The 23,544-nt window shown below is 36.5% G+C and overlaps 4 protein-coding genes across 8 annotated transcripts; 1 reads left to right on the top strand and 3 right to left on the bottom strand.

The window, feature by feature from the left end:
* Positions 3,818-7,335, bottom strand: LOC109948726 (ring-infected erythrocyte surface antigen-like). Its single transcript, XM_020562429.1, has 2 exons — positions 7,220-7,335; positions 3,818-4,238 (listed from the first exon to the last, which is right to left on the bottom strand). The coding sequence occupies exons 1-2, from the start codon at positions 7,333-7,335 to the stop codon at positions 3,818-3,820; spliced, it is 537 nt and encodes a 178-aa protein (XP_020418018.1).
* LOC109948725 lies at positions 8,659-9,812 on the bottom strand. The gene is made up of 2 exons (XM_020562428.1): positions 9,683-9,812; positions 8,659-9,323 (listed from the first exon to the last, which is right to left on the bottom strand). The coding sequence occupies exons 1-2, from the start codon at positions 9,810-9,812 to the stop codon at positions 8,659-8,661; spliced, it is 795 nt and encodes a 264-aa protein (XP_020418017.1).
* Positions 12,953-18,595, bottom strand: LOC18780565 (E3 ubiquitin-protein ligase RGLG3). Of its 4 annotated transcripts, none has more exons than XM_007212254.2 (12): positions 18,407-18,593; positions 17,591-17,760; positions 16,850-16,934; positions 16,634-16,774; positions 16,434-16,547; positions 15,668-15,765; positions 15,473-15,552; positions 15,283-15,388; positions 14,277-14,404; positions 14,047-14,191; positions 13,891-13,947; positions 12,953-13,364 (listed from the first exon to the last, which is right to left on the bottom strand). In XM_007212254.2, the coding sequence occupies exons 2-12, from the start codon at positions 17,738-17,740 to the stop codon at positions 13,281-13,283; spliced, it is 1,188 nt and encodes a 395-aa protein (XP_007212316.1). In that variant the 5' UTR covers positions 17,741-17,760; positions 18,407-18,593; the 3' UTR covers positions 12,953-13,280. The 4 variants fall into 4 exon arrangements, with proteins under 4 accessions (XP_007212316.1, XP_007212315.1, XP_020418400.1 ...); XM_007212253.2 differs by having other exon boundaries at positions 17,591-17,667; XM_020562811.1 differs by lacking the exon at positions 18,407-18,593 and adding an exon at positions 18,270-18,395 and having other exon boundaries at positions 17,591-17,667.
* Positions 18,807-22,268, top strand: LOC18779300 (60S ribosomal export protein NMD3). 2 transcript variants are annotated; one of them, XM_007213767.2, is made up of 3 exons: positions 18,807-18,932; positions 19,437-19,483; positions 20,409-22,268. In XM_007213767.2, exon 3 carries the CDS (start codon positions 20,411-20,413, stop codon positions 21,947-21,949), a length of 1,539 nt encoding a protein of 512 aa, XP_007213829.2. In that variant the 5' UTR covers positions 18,807-18,932; positions 19,437-19,483; positions 20,409-20,410; the 3' UTR covers positions 21,950-22,268. The 2 variants fall into 2 exon arrangements, with proteins under 2 accessions (XP_007213829.2, XP_020417558.1); XM_020561969.1 differs by having other exon boundaries at positions 19,437-19,500.

The raw sequence follows: 23,544 nt of genomic DNA, 5'->3' as shown, positions 1-23,544 counted from the left end.
CCCCCCCCCCCCCACCAACAAGGGGGTGAGATATCATGTGTATGATGTTCTTCCTCCCATATGTTCTTCAAATGTCAACACATGTTACTCACCCTCCTCCACAATTTGTTGAACAAATCAATGATAAGATGTTCTTCTTCCCTCAATAAGTTGTTTAACATCAAGTGTTGGAGGTTCTTCCTCCACTTGTTCTCCCAATGTCAGCACATGTGTTGGATGTAACAGTATAATCTTTTTGTTAAGCACGTAGTTGATAGTGAATCTGTGACAATTCGAAGTTCAATTGTTATGTAATAACATAATCCTTTGTTTGGGAGACTTTAATTCTTATTTTTGTAAGTGGTATAAGAAATTGGGCCATATCAAATGAAATCCTACTATTTATTTATTTTCGACAAAAAAACTCTTTTTTTATTTATATTGTTAGCTCATTTCAGCCCGGCCAATTTTGGCCCACTTGGCCCGGCCTAACGAGGCATGTTAAACGCTAGTTCATGGCACCGATTCAGGCTTTCATTTTGTACAAAAAGCCCAACCTGGCCCAACCCATATATTTCTTTTAGTCTGGGGAAGCACGGCCCAGCCTAGCCTAAATCCACTGGGCTCAACATCCCAATGATAAATGGGGCATTCCTTTTTATATTTTCCCATTGGCCTCGAATTGCTTCTCCTTCGTCCAAGTTCACAACAACAATTGCTGGTTGTTGTTCAATAACTAGCTTATGTTGCTTTCCCTCCTCCATAATTTCTTGAATAATCATGACATGATGTTCTGTTATTCTTCCTCCACAACGTGTTCAACATCATATGTTGGATGTTGTTCCTCCACCTGTTTTTCAAATGTTAGCACATGTTGCTCTCCCTCCTCCACAATTTCTTGAACAGCCATGATACAATGTTCTTCTTCCTCCACAAGGTGTTCAACATCATGTGTACGATGTTCTTCCTCCACATGTTCTTCAAATGTCAGCACATGTTACTCTCCCTCCTCCACAATTTCCTAAACAGTCATGACATTATGTTCTTCTTCCTCCACAATTTCTTGAACAACCATGACATGTTGTTATTCTTCCTCCACAAGTGTCCAAGATCATGTATTGGATGTTGTTCCTCCACTTGTTCTTCAAATGTTAGCACATGTTGCTCTCCCTCTTCCACAATTTCTTGAACAACCATCACACAATGTTTTTCTTCCTCCACTAGGTATTCAACATCATGTGTAGGATGTTCTTCCTCCATATGTTCTTCAAATGTCAACACATGTTACTCTCCCTCCTCCACAATTTTTTGAACAACCATGATATGATGTTCTTCTTCCTCAACAATTTGTTTAATAACATGCATTGGATGTTCTTCCAATGTCTGCACATGTGTTGGATGTAACAATATATCTTTTTGTTAAGATTGTAGTTGATAGTGAATCTGAGACAATTCGAAGTTTAATTGTTATGTTATACATAATCTTTTTGTTTAGGAGACTAATATTTATTTTTGTAAGTTGTATAAGAAATTAGCATTTATAAAATCAAATCCTACTGTTTATTTATTTTTGACAAAACAAACTGTTTATTTATTTATATTGCTTGCCCATTTTAGCCCGACCTATTTTGGCCCCCTTGGCCCATTAAAGCCTGGCCCATGGCACGTGCTCGGGCATTGATTTTGTAGAAAAAGCCCAACCCAACCTCATGTTGCACTTCCTCCTCCACAATTTCTTAAACAGTCAGGACATGAAGTTTTTTTTCCTCCACAATTTCTTATACAACCATGATATGATGTTCTTTTTCCTCCACAAGGTGTTCAACATCATAAGAAATTGGGCCTTATCAAATCAAATCCTACTATTTATTTATTTTCGACAAAGAAAATTGTTTATTTATTTATATTGTTAGCCCATTTTAGCCCACTTGGCCTTACCCGACGAGGCTCGTAAAAGCTTAACCCTTGGGGTGGGCTCGAGCTTTGATATTGTAGAAAAGGCCCAGCCCAGCTCCGCACGTATATTTCCTTTAGTTTGGTAAAGCCCGGCTCGACCTAGGCTAAGTTCATATGAAATGACTACAATAAGTTTCATTTTTATTTCGAAATAGTTACTTACTCGAGTACGCTCAATGATATGATTCGAATGACAAGCCAGCATGTCATTTTGGGCCATGGTGTTCGGAGTGTAGAAAAACATTGTGTCAAATGAGAAAGAAAATAAACATTTAAAAGGTATGATCTTATCCCTAACCACATTAAATTGAAATAAAAAAATGATAGTGCACACAGACCTGGTAATCAATGTAGTCAGGAGTAAGTAACACAATGGAGGCTAGTGTGTTTTTATAAAATAAAAACACATTAAACCTCATTCCTTCCTTGAATCCCCTTTTTGGCCCCGTTTGATTCACGGAATGAATCTGAGGGGAAATCATATCCCATTTCATTTTCCAAGGGGTGGGAAATGGAAGATTCCTTTCCCACGTTTGGTAATGCTGAGAAAGTAATCGGGAGATATCACTTTATTTCTTTTCCCATGTTTGTTTTAAGTAGGAATGAAAAACAAAGTTTGTATAAATTTTCAATTATACCCATATTAAATCAAATAAAAGAAGAATGCATTTATTGATATATTGTAATTCTAAATTGTTAATGGGGACAAAATAGTCATGAAAAATGTTTATTTAATATTGGCTCATTTTCCCAAACTTTCTCATGAGGAGGGAAAACAAAACCCAAGTTGGGAGGATCTACTTTCCCATGGGCCAGGTAATGATTTCCAATGCCTGGACTTACCAAACATGGGAAAGCAATTGATTTTCCATCCCCAAGTCTCATTTTCCATGAACCAAACGCCGCCTTTGTGAGGATAGAGTTGCCTCCAATCAGCATTGGGATCAACATCCCAACGATAAATGGGGCAACCCTTTTTATCTTTCCCTATTAGCCTCGGATTGCTTCTTCTTTGTCCAAGTTCACAATAACATTTGCTGGCTGTTAACAAAAATATTTGGAAAGATTATTTGGAAAAATGGGGGTGAGAAAACAAATAGTAAAGGTAAATATGAGTCTGTACTAGCATTTTTTATTTTATCTAAAAGCTTATGATGTTGGACTTCTACTACTACTAAGGTTTAGCAATGGGCCATTTACCGCCTCAACTACAAAATTTTATGTTGCACACTTTCGGGGCATAGAAGCTATTATTGGTCAAAATGGGCTAGGCTCGAGCCAAGTTGGGGTTTTTCCATAGGACACATTGTAACAAGTTACTTTTTTGTCTAATTAGGAACCCAATGACCCAAACATGAACATACTGACGGTGTGAGCCAGACAACGAAATACACTAGTGCAAGTAATGCTTTCTTATTTTTTTTTTTGGGTTTTGAAGTTCATGCTTTTCATCATAGGAGAACGCCACAATTCAACCCATTGCCCTCAATATTATGTCCCATAGCCTTACTCTCAAACTTCATAGTAGTGGTCATATTATCATTACATATCTCTTGATAATGCTTCCCCGTTAAATAAACCACATTTCAAGCAAATTGTAGGTGAACTCTCATAATAAATGGCTTTTCGTTCACCTAATGTGATACCCGTTCCTAAATTAACATTCCATTCTTAAATTATTCAAGTAAAAGACAATTTCACCCCAAGGGTATTTTTAATGAGTTTAAAATTGACTTTTTATTCAGGAAAGAATTTGGGGATTTGAGAAACACCATTGCATAGAGCGCATCGATACGAGTTCGAAGACACGTAGTGGGCTCAAATTGGAGTTTTAACAAAGAAGTTATAATTAACGGAAGTGTAGTGGCACAACTGTAAATGCTTATTGAACATGTTCTTCTTCTTCGACAATTTCTTGAACATGTTCTTCTTCCACAATTACTTGAACATGTTCTTCATTCTCCACAATTACTTGAACATGTTCTTCATTCTCCACAAATTCTTGAACATGTTCTTCTTCTTCCACAATTACTTGAACATGTTCTTCATTCTCCACAATTACTTGAACATGTTCTTCTTCTTCTTCCACAATTACTTGAACATGTTCTTCATTCTCCACAATTACTTGAACATGCTCTTCATTCTCCACAATTTCTTGAACATGTTCTTCATTCTCCACAATTACTTGAACATGCTCTTCATTCTCCACAATTTCTTGAACATGTTCTTCTTCCATAATTTCTTGAACATGTTTTTCTTGTCCTTTGTCTTCAATTTCGATAGTTTGACCCTCCATTATGTACCTGGAAAAGAGATTGAGATTAGAAAGAGAGAGAAAGAGATTAAGATATCAGTAATGGAATTTAGTATAAAACCCTCATCAATGAAATTTCAAGCAGGTATGTGACTGATCTAGCATTTGTAAATAGGATTGTTCTAGAGAAAAAGCAGCTATTTATAGTTAACTTAGGAATAAACCAATGAAAGAGTAAGCAGCTATCACATGTTGCTAACACAATCGAGACAAATGGTTCTGTAGTTTGATTTCTTTTTTGTTATGCAGGCAAAGTGAAGTAAAAAAACCTATAAACTAAATGGGACTTTGTCCTAGCAAAAGCAAGGAATGCACTGCTACAAAATAGAGGCTACAAATGAACTGAAATGGAAAGATTATTCTCCCAATAAAACAAATATGGTACTAGCTTCTAGTTCACCAAAGACAGTGCCCCAAAAGAAAAGAGGGGTCAATTAAAATGAACAAAACTACAAGAACTTAAGGCAGAGAAAGAAATTCATGCCTATAGACATGGATCTCATACCTCCTACCTTGGTGCTCATGATAAAACAATGAAACTATGCCGCTGAGCAGGCATGCCTAGCTAGGGTTTATAGGAAATAAGTAGGGCTGGGCAACCATGCTAAGATTTCTTCTTAAATTTCTACAGATAATTCATTCAGACATTTTTTGTAGTACTTTCCCTATACAAACCTCAATTTTGCACATATTAGCAAAGCTCAAAAGGAACAAAAATACCAATTTCAACATTTAAAACAAAGATATAATGCAATCTCAAATAATGGGGTGCCATTGAAAACCCTCATCACTACACCAGTCAACTAAAGCTAACAGACTCACGTACCGGTGGTGGTCGATTATATATATATATATATATATTTTAGGATGGCTGATGATCCATGAGTTTAATATATAGGAGTTGGTTTTTGTAGAAATTCCAAATGAGATGGGCAGTTTAGATAAGTTGGAGTCTATGCTAACAATCTAAATGAAGTCTAGTGGGAGTTCTTAATTCAGTTTCATTCATTAATTATTTTTCTCCAATTTGAAGTTTTGTTCATGGCTATACATTAAGGTAGTTTTTGCAAACAGTAAGTTATTTTATTATTGCATTTTATAGTTGCTACAGATTTATTAAGGATATGCAATATTCAGTTGAGACCGTGTTATGGTTCAATTAAAGTTTTTGTTTCAGATGCAACAATTGAGGGCTTCATTTCGAAGCATAAAGAGGGCCTGATATGCTTATATGTTCATGATTCACATTTTGGGGTCATATGGCGTATCGGTTAACTTATGTCTTAATGGTGCTTCATGCGTTTAGGAATTTTGTACATGTAATTCTGGAAACCATGTTTGATTGTTTAAAAGCATGAATTTCTTTAATTCTGTATGGATATTTCTTCTTGAGAAAAGCTTGACATTAGGATTGAGTTTTGATTTGATCCCATGGCGCCTAAAGTATGTTTGCTGTGGATACAATGGTTCAATATAGGATTCAATGTTTGTGTGTCCTAGTGGGAGAATGTAAGCTTGTATAGGATATCACAGTCATTGAATCAATCTTGGACTCATGTTTGCAGACATAGAGATTAATACAAACTTTTCCAGCAAACTCATACATATGTGAATAAAGAATCCTTATGAGTTTAGGAATCCGAATCCTATTAATATTGACATAAGTGTACATATGCTAGGTGTACAAGTTATATTCTAATTAGGTTTCTAATGGGAGAATCCAATCAGATTTTCACCAGCTAACAATATTAATACAGAGGTCCCTGCCTTAACAAATGCACACACCAAAACAGTACTCGAGCCCTATTGAGAGTTGGTGATCTAGAGCTTGCAGAAGATAGAAGATCTTTGTGTACTAGAGTTAATTCTTTCCGCAGGTTAGTGCTTAATGAGTTAGAGCTTCAGTCCATATTAGCAAAGCTCAAAAGGAACAAAAATACCAATTTCAACATTTAAAACAAAGATATAATGCAATCTCAAATAATGGGGTGCCATTGAAAACCCTCATCACTACACTAGTCAACTAAAGCTAACAGCCTCACGTACCGGTGGTGGTCGATTATATATATAGTTTAGGGTGGCCGATGATCCATGAGTTTAATATATAGGGATTGCTAACAATCTAAATGGTCTACTCCCATCCACAATCAAAGAGAGAGAGAGAGAGAGAGAGAGAGAGAGAGAGAGAGAGAGAGAGAGAATGAGGCTGAAAACCTTCACGTACCGATGGTGGTCGACGAAGTAGCAAAGAGGTCCCCCGAAAACAGAGGTGGTCCTCATCGTCACCGTAGGTAATAGTGGTCTACCAAAAAAAAGAGGTGGTCGTTTGGTCAGCCGAGAGGGAGAGGGAGACACAAAGAGAGAGAGAGAGAGAGTACTATGACTAAAAACAGATTTCTTCCATTTGATGTCTTATTGGGTGGGTGGGTGGGTGGTGACATTGCCGAAAATAGCAGTCTCAAGCAAACAGAGAAGAGTGAGAGAGAGTTATTATGGGTTTTTGCCATTATCGGCAAAAATGGTTGTTTTTGGGTTACTCTGCTTCTGTTACTCTACTCTCTCACTTGTAGCTGCCCGCCACAAGGCCCACACTCGAACGGCTACTTACTTCTTTCTTTTTTCCTTTTATACCCTTGTTTTTCAATTATTTACCCTTCCACTTAACTTATTCAAGTTAAATTATAAGCTATAAAGTTTACTTAATGCGCCATTTCAGGGCATTGAAAGCTACCATTGGTTGGAATGAGCTTGGCTCTAGCCAAATTTTTGTATTTGTGGTTGCCAACATCTCTCTAAAAAGAAAATCTTAGGGCTCACCTAATTTATTCACTAATATCCTTATTTTGAAACCCAATAAAAAATGCCCCTTATAAAAACTCCCTATTGACAGCATATTGCCCATCTTTCACTTTTGTTTAGTCGTTCTAAGCTCTCTCAAATCCTCTTTCACAATTTCTCGATCTCACTCACTCAGCCCACCTCTCCTCTCTTCTCTCTTTCTTGCTCACACCCACATCGACGACAGTCACTGTCGCCTCCTCAGAAACCCTAACCCACATCGGCAACGACGACCTTTCAACCTCCATCACTCTCAGTCACCTCTTTCGACCTCCATGCCTAGAGATGGTGTCTCAGGTGGACAACTTGGCTTTTCTCCTACACATTCGGGTTTTCTTTTCCTTGTTTCAATTTCATATAAGGGTTTGAATTTTTGGTGCTTGATGTGAGTTCAAGTCCTTCCAAGTCAAATTTGGGTGAGATTGTACAGAAATTTGTTGAAACATAATTGTGGGTTTAATTTAAAATTTTACTCTCTTTGTTTACAATTAATATTTTCAGCTTGTCTAGAGAATGTTATTTCAGTGGGATTATACAAGAACTTTTTGAACTAAAATTTTGAGATTATGCAACAAATATTTCTCTGTTTGTCTTAAGGAATATTATGCTTGAAGCTTGTCCAATCTACAATGATTTTGAAGATTTTCTTTTGCTTATTGAATTTGATTACTGAGTTAGGTTTTTATTCTGACAAAAAACAATTGAAGAAATACAGTTATTTGGTTCAATGGTCTGAATTTGTTTGTTCTTTTTTGGGATGTGATTTTTTTAATGAACTACATAAATTGATTATGTCTTGAGGTGGAGGATATCTCCAAAAGTGACTGTGGAGTTTGTAAGTTTTATGAGAATGCCAATATTTTAACATAAGTTTGATATTGTAAAGTTGGCATATGTTGGATCTTAGTTTTCTCTATTTTTCGTAATTCAATCTTGGATCTATTTTTGGTGCAGTCTAGAGTCCTCAAGGTGGATATCATGCCAAGATTGTGTTGGTGCCATGAAAAGGGTTCTTGGAAAACTTGAAGGTTTGACAGCTCTTGCATTTATCCAATTCCATTGTCTTGCTCTTCTTCTTCTCTGAGATTGTGCTTCTTTAACTGTTTGAACAGTGCCAAATGCACTATTGATGTTACGTCTCAGCTTCTTCTTGCCAAAGTCAGGGCACAATGTTGATGTACATTTCAAAGCAAAATCACGACTTTACTGAACCATTTCACAAGCAGATTGATGATTTCATCAATCAAATGCACCACTGGTAGCATCCTTGCGAATCGAAGGACTGAGTTGATTGACTCCGCAATATTTGTTGTCATTACATTGTATCAACGTCCATCCATGTGAGCTCTAGACCACTTGTGTAATCCTGCACTTTCAAGATATTGAGCAACCTCATCATTTCCCTTGATCTTGCGAAAATGACGGATAAATTCAGTGATACCATAAGATTTCGCAGCTTATTCAAAGTATAGCAATAATTTATCACGTTTTTTCAATTTGAAAGTGCGTTTCATGTTCCCCTTCATATGGTAAAAGCATATGCCATGTTGCGCCGTTGGAAAAATGTTGTGTCACACATTCTCTATGCTAATATTTTGATCAGAAATAATCACAAGATTTGGACACTCACCAATGGCTTCATGAAGCTTACTGAAAAACCAAGGCCATGATGCATCCGTCTCTAAATCCCCAATTCCAAAAGCAAGAGGATATATGTTTCGATTTCCGTCAAATGCATTGGCAACAAAGAGGACACTCTTATACTTACATTTTAAATGTGTGGCGTCCACAGCAATGATTGGCCGCATCGAAGATTGAAACCCTCTAATACATGCCCCAATAGCCATAAAAAAATACAAAAAGTGATTGTTCTCATCGGTGTGGATGTATGTCCTTGTGCCAAAATTCACACGCTCTAATTCGTGACAATAAGCTGGAAGAAGAGAATATGCCTCCTCTACTGAACCTCTAGTGGACATTAGAGCTAACTCCCTCGATCTCCAAGCTTTGCAATAATTAATGGTGACATCAAAGTTTTGTTTCACATCACTTGGTGTGTATATTGTGCGAGAATCTTTCAACTTCCGCTTCACTACATTACCAACGAGTTTAGCACTTGCGTGACAATGCTTGTCAAGTATAAAACTCATATCACATTCATGGACCGGATTAAATTTCACAATCATGAAGTTCTTTTCTCCATAACTAGATGCACGAAGCCGCCATGGGCATGGACCTTGAGAACAAACCACAACCAATCGACTCTTGCAAGACTGCTTCACCTTATATTCAAAGTGACCTCTCACTGCCGCCAACTATAACTTGTTGGACAAGGCTTCCTTACTAGAGAAAATTTTCCCAACTTCCAATTTTGGATCCCAATTATTCCGTGAATACGTGCTTTCAATATCTTCTTCTTCATCATCATTTACAATACCCAAATTGTGCACGTTTTGTTCACCCATTTGCCTCCTATTATGTCGAATAGAAAGTTCAGACGTTGTTCCGAAACCCACCACACCCACTTGTGAAAATGTCTCCAAATGGGCCAAATAGGAGGGGCTGAGTGCATTTGCAAGCCATTCATTTCCGTACCATTATCACCACTATGCACCCCCTCCACCCCTGTAAAATCAATCATGTCTAAATATTCTATTCCAAAATCACCATGTACATCACCATTACTTTCAACTATGGCTTTTGAAGAACAGGCCATCCGACTCATATTCGTCGTGATATGCATACGATCACCTACGACATTTGTCACTCCTCTATCTTCTATGCTCACCAGTAAAGGAGCCACTTTCGAAGGAATTACGTCACAAATGTACTTAATAAAAAATTTAACATCATCATTGTCCTAAATCTTGATATGCTTACACTCATTCGAGGATATTGAAACTGAGAACTTTAAACAAAGCTTGTCTACCATGTTGTTTGTATTAACAATCTTATGCACTCGTTCCAAAAGCTCACCAAACGTGATGTTTCGCGAAACTATTATGCCTTTTGAGTCATCCCATTCATATGTGCACATCTTCTTTGAGGTTACCCATTTTCCATTGTAGCAAACCAAAATTGCAATTGTGTCCATTTCTGACCATCATAAAATCTATCAATAAAAAATCCATTTTGTTAACACATTCTGACCATCATCATAAACCCATTTTGTTAACACATGTTAAGCTACTAATAAAAAAAAATCTATCAACTAGTGTATAAACCATACAGATAAAACATCAATTAAACATTAATAACCAACAATTTTAAAATATCAGTATTATGCAAAGTGAAACGGTTCAACTAGCATAGCTGTGTTTCAAGCTCCAGCAAGGAAGGCATGTATCAAGAACTCTTAAAGTTAAATCCAACCCAAAGCCATTAACCCAAGGTATCCTATTACTAACTAACTACTTACAAATTGCCAAACCTTGACTGTTCAAGGTTGTTTCATATCGAATATCATCCAAAAGAGTGAATACATTACTTTCAAGGAGATCTGCTAGTCCAAGTCTCAATCACAAAACAGTGCATACATCATTTCAAAGCCAAATCATAAGCACAAAACAGTGTATCCAAGTCCAAGAGCTTAACAACCACATGAAATATTTGGTAAGTTTCATTCAATCACAGAAACAGCAAGCCACAACAGAAACCCATTAATATATCATTCAAAACAGTGAAAGCAATCACCCAATAATCTCAATCAATCAAAAAAACCAACAAAAAAAAAAATTAACAAAAACAAAACGAATATCAGAACTCACCACAGTAAAGATCGACGAGGAAGGTGTCGTGGCTTTGTGGTGGAAGTTGACTATGGAGGTGGCAAGTCAAGACTGTGGCTTCATTGTGGAGGCCAACAACGGAGGTGGTGAGTCACGCCTTGGCTAGGTTCCGGTCCAAATTAAAGTTGAAATCAGCTCCTAGTTGGAAGATATAACTAAGATGAGATAGAGTTAAGGGAGATTCTATGGTTGAGGTGGATTTTGTGAGGTTTGGCAGAAGGAAGAAGAGGAAGAGCAAGAGCAACAACTGAGGAAAAAAAAAACGAAGTGAAGGATGGGCAATAGGCTGTCAATAAGGAGTTCTTATAAGGGGTATTTGTGATTGAGTTTCAAAATAAGGATATTAGTGAATAAATTAGGTGAGCCAGGAGTAAAGCCGCCAATTTCCCAAAAATCAAAGCTACCATTGGTTGGAATGGGCTCGGCTCGAGCTAAGTTGGGGTTTGCCCATATGACACATTATATATTATAACAAGTTACTTTTTGTCTAACTAGGAACACAGTTACCCGAACATGAACATAATGGCGATGTGAACGCTTTTCATCATAGCAGGACACCTTCATTCAACCCATTACCCTCAATATTATGTCCCATAGCCTTGATTTCAAACTTCATAGTAGTTTTCATATTATCATTACATATCTTTTGATAATGTTTCCTCATTAAATAAACCACATTTAAAGAAAAATGTAGGTGAACTCTCATCATTAGGGATGTACATCGGTCTGGAACCAATAAAATTTAGTCAATCCAATATAGATTGGATTGTGATTTTTTCAATCCAATCCAATCATATTAAATGTTTAAATCCAATCCAATCCAATCCAATATTAATTGGATCGGATTGGATTGGGATGAACGGTTTTTATCATGAAAAAAGACTAATGAAATATTAAAAATGTATCCTTAGATTTAATATAACCAAACATATTAATATATGTAAATGAAAAATATAAATGTAATACTAGAGAAAATTGTTTTGATAATACATTAAACATAACTCATTAAAGGACTATTCATAACCTTTTCATCTACAAATATCTACAAGAGCAAACTAAGCACAAAATTAACTAGATTGGATTGGATTCTCATGAGTAAATCCGTCATCTGATCCAATTATGTCGATTTTGAAAATTACAGATCTAATCCAATCCGCCAAATCATAAAAACCGATTGAAATTGGATAAAATTAGATTGAATCAATCGGTTTGGGTGGATTGAATTGGATCTTGCAAACACCTACTCATCATAAATGGCTTTTCGTTCATCCCAATTAAATAGTTAAAAATTATTTACCAAAATAAAATAATTGATAGTCAAAACAAACAATAGCACTCATAATTGGAAGAATTAATGATAAAACTTCACCATCATATTTCACTTTGCAATTTATGCATGTTATACATACAAGCTCTTTCCAGATACACCACCTAAAGGTTGAGGCAAGTATATGTACATATCAACATTAGGTTTTACATTTGTATAATACAAGGTGTTTGAGTAAATTTCGGCATGGGGAATATTCGCGGGAGTAAATAGACTACACACGGGGGTGTTGGCCAAATGCCCAATTATGCTTAAGTCAGTCAGATGATCTTGAGAAAGATATGAAAATAATAGAGGTCAGAGTTTTCTCTTGCGGGAGCCGTGTGAGGAAGAGAGAGATGGTGTGAGGGAGAGAGGGTACATAACTAGTACAAAAACCGGTTTACTTGCCTTCTTTCCGTCTCAACCTCCACTAGCAATAAATGATTATCATAACCATTGATCTTCAATTTCATGGTCTATTTATGCATGAACATTGCTCTATTTTCATCAATTTTTTGTACCAAAGTCTGAATTACTAGTAGTTCCTTCGCATCATAATTAACTTCCAATTAATCATCCTTCTCTACAGGCCATCAATTCCATCCACACCCATTGTCGGATTCTTTCCAGTCAGCACCTCCAACACAGCCAAACAAATGATATAAAAAAAAATATATATATATATATATGCATAGAAAACAACCAGAGTAACCCATCTTTGGTTCTCGTAAGAGCAATTTTGTATTTGAAGCAAATTACAATTTAACATTTAAAATAAATAATTATACTATAAAGTATTTGAAGCTTGTGCAACGATCATAGCATTACAACAACAGAAAACATAAGGAGTTGCTACAAAACAAATGAAATCAGCGGTAAACAAATGCTACTTACAAATAACATACTTTTTTCTTCTTATTGCAGTAAAGTATACTCAAAATGTGTTATACATAAATACATATTTTACAGAACGGCACCAACCTGAGCAAGAAATCGGTAGATTTTGCCATGAGAGTGAAATTGTGAAGCGAGGTGAAACTTTCATTAGCACCTTAATAAACGATGACGCTTTTCACACAACAAAGCAATCCCCAACTCAAGTATATAGTCTCAGGCGTGTTGATATGGGTTCTCGACACAAAGGGCATGAAAGAAGACTCAGCCCACAATCCTTGCATGTCTTAACCAAGAAAAAGCACACAGTTAGTAAATATGGTAGCCATACATGTGAAGCAATTTCCACTTCAATAAATGAAAACTATATATCACTAAATTCCATAGAGTAAGGTGCTTGACAATAGGATTTCATTTGGTAAATAGATGCCAAAAGCACGAAAGATCCTTCAGTTCTCCACAGTAACTAGATCAAAAGATTTAAGATGGCTTGGCAAAATAAGAAAATAAAGGATCGACACCAAAAACTCAAGGACAATGTAAGCCATCATTAAATTCAAAATAATCTATTCCCTCCTCACGAGGCCGAAACTTGGACTTTTAAGAGTCCCTCAACTGATTAAATGAATAGAGCAATTTTGACTCGACTTTTTGACTGATCAACAGATAATTGTTTATGATAACAACTATTATACCAGATTAGGAAACGAGGTAGCCACTTATTTGAAGAAAAAGTAAGAAGAAGTAATTTGCTTAGTTCTTGTTGATATCACTCATTCAAAAGACAAATTTACTTTCATAGCTGCACTTACTGTATGACCACATCCGAAAGCCATATCCTTTGGATTTGTCAGGCAAATGGGACAGACCTTAAACATGAAACAAATTTTAAAACAATAAGTTCGCATGAACAAAAATTTTCATCTAGAAATAATAGTAGAAACAAGGGAGAGGGGAGAAAGAAATACAGGTTCCACAGGAGCTACAGGAGCTGTTGGCTCGACTTTCTGCACGTTTGTAATTTGTGGGATTGATTTAACTGCATTATCATGATTAATCACTTCACGTGGAGGTGGAAGTGGCCTTGTACGAGGACCACCTACTGGTTCACGACTGCATAAGTAGAAAAGAGTCAAATATTTGGAAATCCCTGAATCAAAACTATGCATTTCCTAGAAACTTCAAGTCATGTCCTTACTTGACAAAATGAAGACTTTGGGTGGCTCTGTACTGATATGGAATTTCCATGAGGGCAGCAAGTGCAAAGGCGGCTTCCTTCTTTGATGTATCTGTGTTCTCTGACATGATTTTGGTGAAGTTGACAAACTGTAGGAGGAAAACGTGTAAGAAGGTTTGCATCTGCTCTCCAATTGAAACCACTCAACCAATCTCATCTACTTGAAAATTAGTACTAAGAAGGTTTGCAAGATATGCCATCGATATACTCTATTTTCAATTACATGAATATACCCCAAACATACTCCAGCTATCTGAGTATGTATTTCAATCAGAATTACGGATACAATCAGAAGGTTTACTTGGAGATGTATTTCAATGCAGTCATTTTGAGAGCAGTGAATGCATCACCTTGGGTTTCCAGATACTACTGAGATACAATCAGAATTTTACTTCCGTAATTCTCTAATTCCTTTTAGGACCCAACCTGGAAATTTTTATTTTCATCTCCACAAAGACACAAGAAAGGGATCATAGTAGAAGTAAAAACTTTAATTGTCAACTTCAACTCGGTCTTTAAGTCTTCAGTTTTATGGAAAAAAATGACAAAAAAAACAATGGATATTCAGACAAAACCGAGAAAATAAATCCAAGGCAATTCAGTCTGGTACAAGCATTTCTTGGATATATGAACCAAATACCTTATTACAATAACAAAATCAAATATATCTGACTTGATATTTATTAATTTACCCCCACCATATCCTATGATTATTATCCTAGTTTTCAAGACTAGCCACATTCATATGTCCTTGTGTCACAGCATACTTCATAGTTGTATATGAGCTTCACAGAGCAACACCAATAAAAAACGCACGAAACTGATATGTTTCATTAGTTGCAGACAGAATTCCTTTTAAATTATATCAACAAAATCAAAACATATACAGAAGGCACTGTAATGTCCAACATAGATAAAAACTAACCTATGATAAAATCCAATTTTGGTGTGGCACGTCATTAAATACCTGGAAGTTGTCAAATGAGCGCTGAGGAATGTTATCGTCAAATTTCTGCATTGCATCCCATGGTCCATCTCCAACTCCAACCAAGATAATTGAGAGAGGATATTGACTGTTAAGGATTATGATGGTCAGGACTCAGGACACTAGAACAAAAACAGATCTACTACTCAAGCTGCAGAATGCATTGCTTTACCTAGCAGCAACAATGGAATTTACAGTTGCTTGTTCTTGCTGACTGAATCTTCCAGGAGGAGTATCAGGGCTCCTGGTAACCTATGTGAAAATAGAAGCATTCCAAGACCATAAGAAGAATATAGAACAATAGGAAACAAAAAGAAACCTATGATAAAGAAGGAAAAAGAAATGCATAAGAACATGTTTCACCAACCTGTCCGTCTGCAATAATGACAAGAACATGGTATTGCCCATTGCTGTTTTCAACAATGTCAATTGCCGCATCAATTATTGGGGCAAATGAGGTAGGACCTGTGAATAAGGAAACAAAGATTATCACATCAAATGTATGCACCATGTTGGACTAACAGAAATCAGGGTATATCTGAGCCTACAACGACAACAAGTTATAGCAATGGTTAAACAGACAATCATGATCACATATATGAACTTAAGCTGCTGCAAGAAGGACTTTTTAAAAAGCTAAATGACAACATAGACAGCATTATTTAACAAACTCAAAACTCAAATGACATGAAGAACTGAGAAACAGTGCAAGAGCTAATATAATCAGTAAACTTACAAAATACCCACCTCATCTACTGCTGTTAAAAAGTAGAGAGAGAAAAAACCAAGTTATCGACTGACTCGAAAAAAAAATGTCAATAAAGGAATAGAAATGAAGCCAAGGACGTCCTAGGTATATAAGTATGCACTTCAGGCGGATGTGACTTGCAGAAGGAAGTTGCATAAACAAGAAGGAAATTTTTAAAGAACCTGACAACTTTTATAACAGAAGCATTTCAATAGTTAGGATGGAAAACATAAATATATCTTGTTTACAGATATGTGACCTTCATGACACTTGTAAAGGCAATAAAGGAAAAGAAATGTAGCCAAGGGCATCCTACATATGCAGGTAAGTATGCAAATCAGGCGGACGGGACTTTGAATAACCAAGAATGAAATTTTTGAAGAACCTGATAACTTTAATAACGGAACAATCTCCCTATATCGTGCAAGAGCTTCCTCGAAACCATGACAATATCGGCCCTCAGGATAAAAACTGAACACGCATTGATCATGTGTTGATGCTACAAAAGAAGATATAATCAGAACAATTGTTGCTGAAAAATCACCAATTATTCAACCAAAAGTAAAGTCGTCCGTAGACACTAACCATCACCAAATCCAAAACAAGGTATTATATTATCTTCATCGAAAGGAGACAAAGTACGGCCAATTATAGAGATTGCTTGCTCGTAAGGATTAGGCGTGCTACCAATTGCATGAAGGCTTTTCCTATGGAATGAATATCTTCCTACAACCATTAAAATATGAATTTTATCTCCATTTATAACTCATGTAGAAATGCTTATTGACAAAGGAATATCACCTGTCCATTCATTGCTCTTTGTGAAGTCAATACCAAGTATTAAATTTGATGATTCAAGGCCGGCTTCTCTCAATGATGAAATAACCTGGCAATATAGTGATGGTTCTGGTTACAAGCATTCTCCATTCATGTCAGATAATGAAAATGCTTATTACCACATACACCTAAAACCCAGCAAGCTTATCAAGGGATAGAAAACATAAATAAATCTTGTCTACCGATATGTGACCTTCATGACACTTGTAAAAGGTGGTTGAAATGTATGGCCATACATCTTTTGTCAGTTTAATAACATGTATATTTTTTTAGTTTTTGTATAAATGCCAATTTGATAAATGTTCTATCATTCTTCTTAATATAGTGAAAAGTGCAAACTAAGCTTAGACTGGTTTGATAAAAGTGAAAAGTAACCACTGAATATTTCAAAACATAAAATTTTGAAAAGACCTTGTGATGCTGAAAACTTAATTGGTTGACTGGGAAGTAGAATAATATAATTACTCAATATGAACATCTCAACATGGTTTGATGTCAAAATGAACAATGAATGAGAATCATTCTTGAGTTGATTGCCTATATATTGCAATCTTTTAATGGTTTGTGCTGTTCAAGTACTCGATAGGGACTTCATACATAAAACAAAGTTATGCTGATATGTAGCATGGAGAAAAAAAAAATTTCTTTGTAGGCAAATCTTCTAATATATCAATAAATAACAAATTTAATTCCAGTGCTTAAAACCTGATCCAAAGAGTTAAAATTGTCGGCTATGTATGCGGATTGTCGCTTCGGTTGATGATTAGAATCCATTGAAGTCCCTGCATGGGAAGGTAGTTCACGAAGAGAATCATCATAAGAACCATCAGTATATGTAGATTCCCCATTCCCCATATTTGGGAGGTAAATGTTCCCTGTGTCAAAAAGGGAAACAGAAAAGGTAGAGTATGTGGAGAAAAGTTAATACTTGACCGGTGTGCGCACACACACGCATATTGTAAATTAGTGTTCTTAGAATTGACAAATTCTTTAACAAAAGATATTTTGTATGACTTATTTTCTTGTGTAGTTAAATGCAGCAAAGCTGACCAGCTATTACTAACTGAATGGGTAGTTCTGGTTTATAGAACAATAGCTCAAAGTAAGAAAATTATGGCATTCAGATTTATAGAACAAGTTTTTCTAGACATCATCTCCATCCCAAATCCAACCTCAGTTATTTAAGCACCCCTACTTATTTCAAAAGTTGAGAAATACTAAACGGTTATACATTAGTCATGAATAAATTCTTAGTTTTTCTGAGAATCAAATCAGAATCCAAGAAATACATGCTAGTTAATAAGAAAGTTTGGCAATTTCCTGATATGACATCAAACTCAAGATACCCAGAACTTTAAAAAGGCTCAATTCATCATCCACAAACCTTATCAACCAAATTAAAACTAGAAACCCAATATCCATCCAAGAGCAGAAAATAACTAAATATGAAACCAGAACTGTGTTTCAATAAATACAGACAAAAACAATACAAGAAGATAAGGAAAGGGAGAAAGCAGAAACCTTTAATTGGTAGCGAGAGACAAGAGTTGGGATGAGATGAGATGAGATACAAAGAAACAAAGGTCTTCTCTTCTGAGAGAGAGTCGCGTGTTAATTCATTTTTATTGAGTTCGCTTTGCTGTGCCTGCCTAATTCATTTGGTGCTAGTGCTCCATTTGGTCTTTTCTTATGATTTCTTTACACATGCGTGCACGCGTTGAAAAGTCATATTTATTTACCGGACGCACACAAGCACACCCCTAGGAAAATTCTACAGTAGGACTGGTGTATGGATGCGCCCACTGTTATAGACCATTGGATGAAGAGCTGGTGATGTGGAGTTTTATCCACACCGTTGAGTTAATTACCGGTTAAATCAGTCAGACATTTCAAGTCGAGTTAGTAAACGCTCTAGAATCCTAATTGAATATAGGGTTTTGGGTTTCTATTTTCCCTCTCTCTTCGAGTTCGACTCTTTCCAAAGTCGCTCCTCTCCTCCTTCTGCGACGACGAGACAGCGCCACCAACACAACTCATCTCCTCTCAGGTATCTCTCTCTTTCTTCTCCATAATTGTTTCTCTCATCTCTACTTCTCATGGTCTCTCAATCTCCTTCCCTGGCTTCGTTTCAAAACCAAACTCATACAAAAAATCTCAGCCCCAATCTAAACCCCCATTTTGCTCGATCCCTGCCGTCTATCTCTCTCTCTCTTTCTCAATCGTTTCAGCCTTCACTCTCCGTCTCTCACTCGATTCTCTTTCTCTATAGCTCTGTTTTGCTCTCTCTCTCTCTCTCTCTCTCTCTCTCTTAGATACGAGCACCAAACTTGGGTGGGCACAAATCTGTGAGTGATGGGCATCCTTTGAAATAGAAAGTTTAGGGTTTCAATTTTGTTAAATTGAAACCATCTTAGCCAGAAAGTTTAATGATGGGCATCCTTATGGGCATCACTCTCCCTATGCCAAAAGATAATTTTAATTATTCAAGGTTTGAGTTTTCTAATTTATATTGTAAGTTTTAGGTTTTAATTTTGGGCTATGGTCTGTGCAGGTTTTCAACTTTTTAATTTGTATTTGGACCATTAATTTGGAGACAAGGTGAGGATTTCATATTGGTAATGTCAGCTTCTCTCTTATCTCTTCTGTTTTTCAACTTGAATTTATAGAATTAGGGTTTGTTTGCTGTTAATTTGGTGCTTTTGTTCTAATTGACCTGTAGGAGGTTTGTGAGGTAAATTGAAATGCTTGATAGAGGATTTTAGGGGATGCATGATGTTGCAGATGTCATTTTGCCTTGTGTTCTAAAATATCTCAGCTGCTTGGTCTTTTAACGTTCTCCTTGTGCATATGGTTTTGTGCGTTTGAAACCCAGGCTGAGAATCAGTTTTGGGCTTACTTGTGATGATGAAATGAAATCTAGGTTGATGGGGGTCAGATGGTTTTTTTCCTTTGGGAAGGATGGGGTGAATTAGTTCCTCTGTTTTTCATTGTTGATGTTACTTCTTGTAATAAACTCTACCAATTAGCTTATTTCAACAATGTTAAAAGTGGTTTGGTTACTGTTGATGTAATTTTTTGTAATAAATTCTGATGAAATAGGCAATACATTCATTATAATTGCTTTCTTTTGAGATGATTTGTTTTCTATGCTGTGGCCCTTTTTCGGGTCTGCAATATATAAATTTATGATAATCTGGTTGCATTTTTTTTTTCTCTGTTTTGGTATGTTTTTAGCGTGAAATTACATCTTTTTCCCTTTTGAATATAAATTTGGTCTGTTTTTAGTAGCTCGAAACTAGTTAAAGTTCGAATTGTGAATTATGAGATTTCCATTTAATCTGAGGGATAAGTGATTCATGACCCTGAAATTATAGTTTTAGGAGCTAAATGCAAGGATATATAATTTTTATTGCTCAAAATTTTCGACCTTTGCTGTTATTATGTTGGTATTGTAAAATACTAACAATTTGTTTCTCTTTTTCTTTTTTTGTCTTTTTTTGTGCTGTCATGTTGCATTCACCAGCCATGGCTGAAGAGGCAGGTATGTTTATGGTTCATCAAACTGTTGGCAGTGTACTATGTTGCAAATGCGGTATCCCCATGGCACCAAATGCTGCCAATATGTGTGTCAAGTGTTTGCGCTCTGAAGTTGATATTACGGAAGGTTTGCAGAAGCATGTGACCATTGTTCATTGTCCAGAGTGTAATTGCTACTTGCAGCCTCCAAGAACTTGGATCAAAGCCCAATTAGAATCAAAGGAGCTGCTAACCTTCTGTGTTAAGAGATTGAAGAATTTGAATAAAGTTAGGCTAGTTCATGCCGAATTTATTTGGACTGAACCTCACTCCAAGAGGATCAAGGTTAAGTTGAAAGTTCAGAAGGAGGTTCTTAATGGAGCAATACTTGAACAATCATATGTTGTAGAGTATGTTCAACAAGAGCATATGTGTGAGTCTTGTTCAAGGGTTCAGGCCAACCCTGACCAGTGGGTTGCATCTGTGCAACTCCGCCAGCATGTTTCTCACCGACGCACGTTTTTCTATCTGGAGCAGCTGATCCTGAGGCATGCTGCTGCTGCTAGTGCCATAAAAATAAAGCAGATGGAACAAGGTATCGACTTCTTTTTTGCAAACCGGAGTCATGGTGTGAAATTTGTGGAATTTGTTGGTAAAGTTGCTCCAGTAAGGAGTCGCAGTGACAAACAGCTTGTTTCCCATGATTCTAAAAGTAATAATTATAATTATAAGCATACATTCTCAGTTGAGATAAGCCCCATTTGCCGTGAAGATTTGATTTGTCTGCCTCCCAAGGTCAGGTCCAGTTTGGGAAACCTCGGTCCTCTTGTGATCTGCACTAAAGTGACCAACAGTATTGCTTTGTTTGATCCTTTCACCCTGAGACATTGTTTCCTTGATACTGATCAGTATTGGAGGTATTCCTTTAAATCTCTACATACAAGCAGGGAGCTAGTGGAGTATATAGTGCTTGATTTGGAGATTATTTCGCCCGAAGTTAATGTTGGTGGCTCAAGGTTAGCTTTAGCTGATGCACAAGTTGCTCGTGTCTCTGACTTTGGGAAGAATGATACTATTTTCAACATAAAAACACATCTTGGCCATCTTTTAAACCCCGGGGATTATGCTCTTGGTTACGACTTATATGGGGCTAACAGTAATGACGATGAACTAGAGAAGTACAAGGGTCTAGTCATTCCTGATGCAATTTTAATAAAGAAGAGCTACGAAGAAAAGCGACAGAAGAAACACGCGAAGGCTCGCCCATGGAAACTTAAATCCCTTGGCATGGAAGTTGATGATAAAGCTAAACTTGATCAAGAAAAGGTGGACTCTGAGTATGAGCAGTTCTTGAAGGATCTGGAGGAGAACCCTGAGATGAGGTTGAATATATCATTATACCATAATGAAGAATACCAGCCGTCAGAGATGGCATCCATGACTGATGGGGAAGATGCACCTTCTGTCCCACTTGAAGAGTTGCTTGCTGACCTTGAACTGCGTGATAACGAGGATGAGGATGAGGATGATAGTAGCATGAGGGAGTAAATGAAGAAAAAAAAGAGGTGATAATTGGTGAAGTTTATCACAGAGTAGTTTTTATTAATCTGGTTTTCCTTTCTACTTAGATGTTTAAAATTATCTTTCATATGCTGTTTCCTGCTTACAACAGTGGCTGTTTTGCAACATAGAGTTGAGTGAACCCTCTTTGGGAGCCATTGCTTGTTGGTCTTTATTACAGTAACAGGGTGGTGAATGCACAATTTTGATTTTCTCGCGATCATATTTTATTGTAGCTGTAAATTATCGTTAACTGAGAAAGAAATTAGAAAAACAAGTTGTCATATCTCATGGGGTATGATGCTAATCATCTGGCTGATGCTACTGTTTCCGCTGATTTTCATGCTAGTATATTTAATTCCAAGATGCCAGTTGATACAATCTACCCTTACTTATTAGTACTTAGGATCAGTTTCAAAGCCCCATCTAAACTACAAGCTGATGCAAATATGGCCTAACCTATTGGTACACTTGAACAATTCCATAGCCCTGTTGGGTCAACTTTATCAACTCATGAATAGAAATACCAGAATATGGGCACAATGACAATGGTCAAGACATATTAATACTAGAATATGGGCAAAACCTGATAGGGGATTCAAATTACTTCATTCTCCTAAAGTCATTATCACTTCACTTCATCTTAAAGAAAAAATTGCAATTGAAGAGGAAACCTATTGGGCACAAAGGGCTAGAATCAATTGGTTACAATTAGGAGATTCAAATACTAAATACTTTTCATGCTACTGCAACAGTAAAAATACAATTACCAAAATTCAAAATGAGCTTAAATCTCATTGTTCAAGATTACCACCAATGTTTTAGCCTTGATCATAGTATGGATTCAAATCTACTAAATTCCTTTCTGAATCATATACAACCTTGTATTTCACAGGCTGATGCTCAAAATTTTATAGCCCCTTTTACTTCTCCAGAAATTGATCTATCAATACGACAAATTGGTGGTCTTAAAGCACCACGACCTGATGGTTTTCATGCCATTTTATTTATTAAAAAAAAGAGGAAATAGCTCAAAATGCCACCATTTTTATAATTGTAACTGAAAATACCACTCTTTTTTAAAAAATTTGGAACTATAACCTATAATTATATATTTATTGTCCCCTTATTGTACACATATCACTTTTGCTGAAGTTCTCTATCAGTTTTGCTGAAGTTCTCTCTCAGCCCTCTCTCTCTTGGCTCCGTCTCTCAATTTCTCTTCACTCTCTCGTCGCTTTGCTCTCACTCTCTCATCTCTTGTCGATCAGCTCTCACTCTCTCGTCGCTCAGCCCTCAATCTCTCGTCGCTCAGCTCTGACTCTCTCTTCTCTCTTCCTCTCCCAGCGAAACCTGTTCATCGAAGCTCAACTCCATCGTTCACCTTGAACAGGTATTGTTCATCGTCATTTTCTTACAGTTTAGGGTTTCTCTGAAGTTGGTTTAGGGTTTATGCATTTCTATGAAATTGGTTCAGGGATTTGTTCGAAATTGGTTGAAGGTTTAGGGGTTTCTCTGAAATTGGTTTAGGGGTTTCACTGAAATTGGTTTTGGGGTTTCTCTGAAATGATCTTAGTATGATG

Source organism: Prunus persica, chromosome G4, assembly GCF_000346465.2.
Source record: "Prunus persica cultivar Lovell chromosome G4, Prunus_persica_NCBIv2, whole genome shotgun sequence".
In the NCBI taxonomy this organism is placed as follows: domain Eukaryota; kingdom Viridiplantae; phylum Streptophyta; class Magnoliopsida; order Rosales; family Rosaceae; genus Prunus; species Prunus persica.
The sequence above is the reverse complement of the archived record's forward strand: the minus strand, read 5'-3'. Positions and strand labels throughout refer to the sequence as shown.